At 54.7% G+C, this 2,603-nt stretch overlaps 1 protein-coding gene across 1 annotated transcript in view; it reads left to right on the forward strand.

The window, feature by feature from the left end:
- Positions 1-880, forward strand: part of VASH2 (vasohibin 2) — a gene marked incomplete at its 3' end in the record, with an annotated part of 19,563 nt that extends 18,683 nt beyond the window's left edge. Inside the window, 2 exon segments of the mRNA XM_010159307.1 lie at positions 515-642; positions 645-880. Of these exon segments, the coding sequence (XP_010157609.1) occupies positions 515-642; positions 645-880 (364 nt within the window).
- Positions 881-2,603: the final 1,723 nt, after the last annotated feature.

A 2,603-nucleotide genomic window follows, 5' to 3' on the forward strand; every position in this document is an offset into this window, starting at 1 on the left:
TATGAGGAGTGGCTGTGCCGAGGGCCAGTTTACAGATGGAAAGGCAGACGGTTACCCCGGAAAGGAATAAACTCCTTTTTTTTGGTACTGTTTGAAGAGGTGGGAAAACGAAATAACCCGACTCATACTGAGCTCCAGCATGGAATGGAGGGAAACACTGTTCCCTCTTGGGAGCATGCAAGTGAGACATTGGTATCAAATGTGGGAGTTCCCACAGTTCTGGGGCAGGCGGTCTCTCTCCTGGTGTGCTGACCTGAATGCTGCTGTGTTATTTTCCTTCCCCCGGGCGTTAAGAGACGGGCCCTTCCCTGCCTGAACCATTCGCTTTACTCTTCAAGCAACAAAATGGGCTTTGGCAGCGTTGACTGTTTCTGGGGCACAGCGAGAGTAAGTTTGTGTTTGCAAGAAAGCGCTTGTCCTGGCAGTTAAAAAAACCTGCTAAAGGCGTCTTAGGGGCGCAGTTGCACTTGCTCCCTTCCCAGCGCCGTTGTTGCCTTGACGCGATGCACTCCAGCTACTTAACGAACGGGCAGCCCTCCGTGGAACGATTCCCCATCAGCTTTAAAACCCACTTCTCAGGGAACTGTTTTCATCACGTGGTGCTCGGGATTTACTGCAACGGCCGGTACGGCTCCCCCCGCCGGCGATGGACAAACCTCTAACGTACCGAACTCTGAGCGACCTCATCTTTGAATTTGAAGACTCCTATAAAAAGTACTTGCATTCGGTCAAAAAAGTAAAAATCGGGTTGTATGTCCCGCATGACCCGCACAGCTTTCAGCCCATCGAGTGGAAACAGCTGGTCCTCAACGTATCCAAAATGATGCGCACAGAAGTCAGGAAGGAACTGGAGAAGTTTGCCAGGGATATGAGGATGAAGGTAGGTCCACGTGCTGGGGCGGTGGACTCGGAGGTGGGTGGGCCTTGTCCCATCCCGTGGATTTGCTCCATGTCAGCAGGCTGACCCCGGCCTGCAGTCAGGTAGCTAGGGGTGTGCTTACGTCTGTCCTGGTGGATCTCCCACGTGGTTTGGTGTGGTTTCAAGCCCTTCTAGCTATTTTGTAGCTCAAAGATCTGCCCTTCAGCCTGGTAAACACTTCAGCCCACACTCGTCCCTGGCCATCAAGTTGCTATTGCCCAGTTTGGTTTTTCCCCTGACTCTGGAAGAAGGTGGCTGGGAAGAAGCAGTGTGCCTGTGGCTGGTGGGATGGGTGGCCTGGTTGCAGGTAAGGGTCTCTGCTCTTTGCACCTGAGCTGCAGTGGGTGCCATGGGAGAGCCGTGTCAGTGGCTGCCTCTCCTTGCAGGGTATGCCAGTGGGCTTGCCATGCACCACGTGGTGCCCACCACCCTCGGCTAAATCACCGAGTAGGTTATGTGGGAAGGGTGAGGAAAGCAAGTCTCTGACAGGCTGGTACTTCCCCGCTAGCCGGTTGGATGGAGCATGGAGGGAAATGACTGGGAGACAGGGCGGGCTGCCAGGGAGCTGGAGGGTTTGGCTGCCCTTGGGGATGCGGGGTGTCCCTGACCATGCCTCCGGGGCTGGCGTGGGTGAGGAGCTGTTTGTGGTCACGGTGGAAGGGGATCTGGTGCCTTTCCAGCCGGCTGCTGGCAGTGGGAGCAGAGCAGGTGTGTTGCTAAGTATGGGGCTGGCTGTCACGGAGAGGCATGCGGCATCGTGTCCAAGTTATTCTGGGTTCCCATCCCCTGCCCTGCTGAGGAATGGCTCCTACGTAGCAGCCACGTGCCTTTTTGGCTGAGGCACCTGCCCCCTCACCCTGACCTTGGGGGGAATGCTGCCAGCGGCATCACAGTCCTTACGTCCTGCTGCTGCCTCTCCTGCCTTGCCAAGGAATTTTGAGGGCCAACTCCTGTTGTAGTCACCTTGAGCACATGTGCTTTTCCCCCTCTCTTTCTCTGTTCGCTTGCTTTTAATACCATCTAGAGAGCGAACAGCTGAGGCTGGCTCTAGTTGAAGGAGTGGGTGGATGGATGTTTGTGCTGAACTGTGACGCTGGGTCCTTGCGAGTGCCTCAGCGCCAAGGCACGGCTCCGAACCCTTGGAGGCTGAAGGTCCTGCATCTGACTCTGCCCTTGGGTTAATTCAGAACATCAGCCGCTTCGTTGAGGGGCCTGATTTTGGAGGATCAGGGCTTAAAGTAGCCCGGAGTGTGAGCGTTGAGCTGGTGTAGTTCTGAGGTTCGAGGGCCTGGGGCAGGCATGCAGAGGGACAGGAGGCCTGCTGAGAAGTCCCACGGTCACAGAGTTCAACCACCAGCCTGGGTGATGGTCACCTCTTTGCAGAGAGTGCGGTTTGGCTGTGTGTGTTTCCTTCTGCTAAGGCTCAAAGCTGCTTCTCATATCCCTGGCTGTTGCCAGCTCTGAAGGCAGCTATGGATGAGATCTTTTCTTCAAATTTGAGCTGGGGACTGAATTGGTGACACCAACTGATTTTTTTTTTTTTTTTGAGGGGTCCCCTGAACAGCTATCACATGGTAACAGCTTTGGATCCCTCTTTACCTGGGCAGGGGTTGAATAAACCCATAGGGACTGAAGGCTCTTTGTCTGCCATCTCTACTGCTGCATGAATCCTAGAATCACAGAA

This window comes from Eurypyga helias, unplaced genomic scaffold (genome assembly GCF_000690775.1).
Source record: "Eurypyga helias isolate BGI_N326 unplaced genomic scaffold, ASM69077v1 scaffold19419, whole genome shotgun sequence".
NCBI lineage: Eukaryota > Metazoa > Chordata > Aves > Eurypygiformes > Eurypygidae > Eurypyga > Eurypyga helias.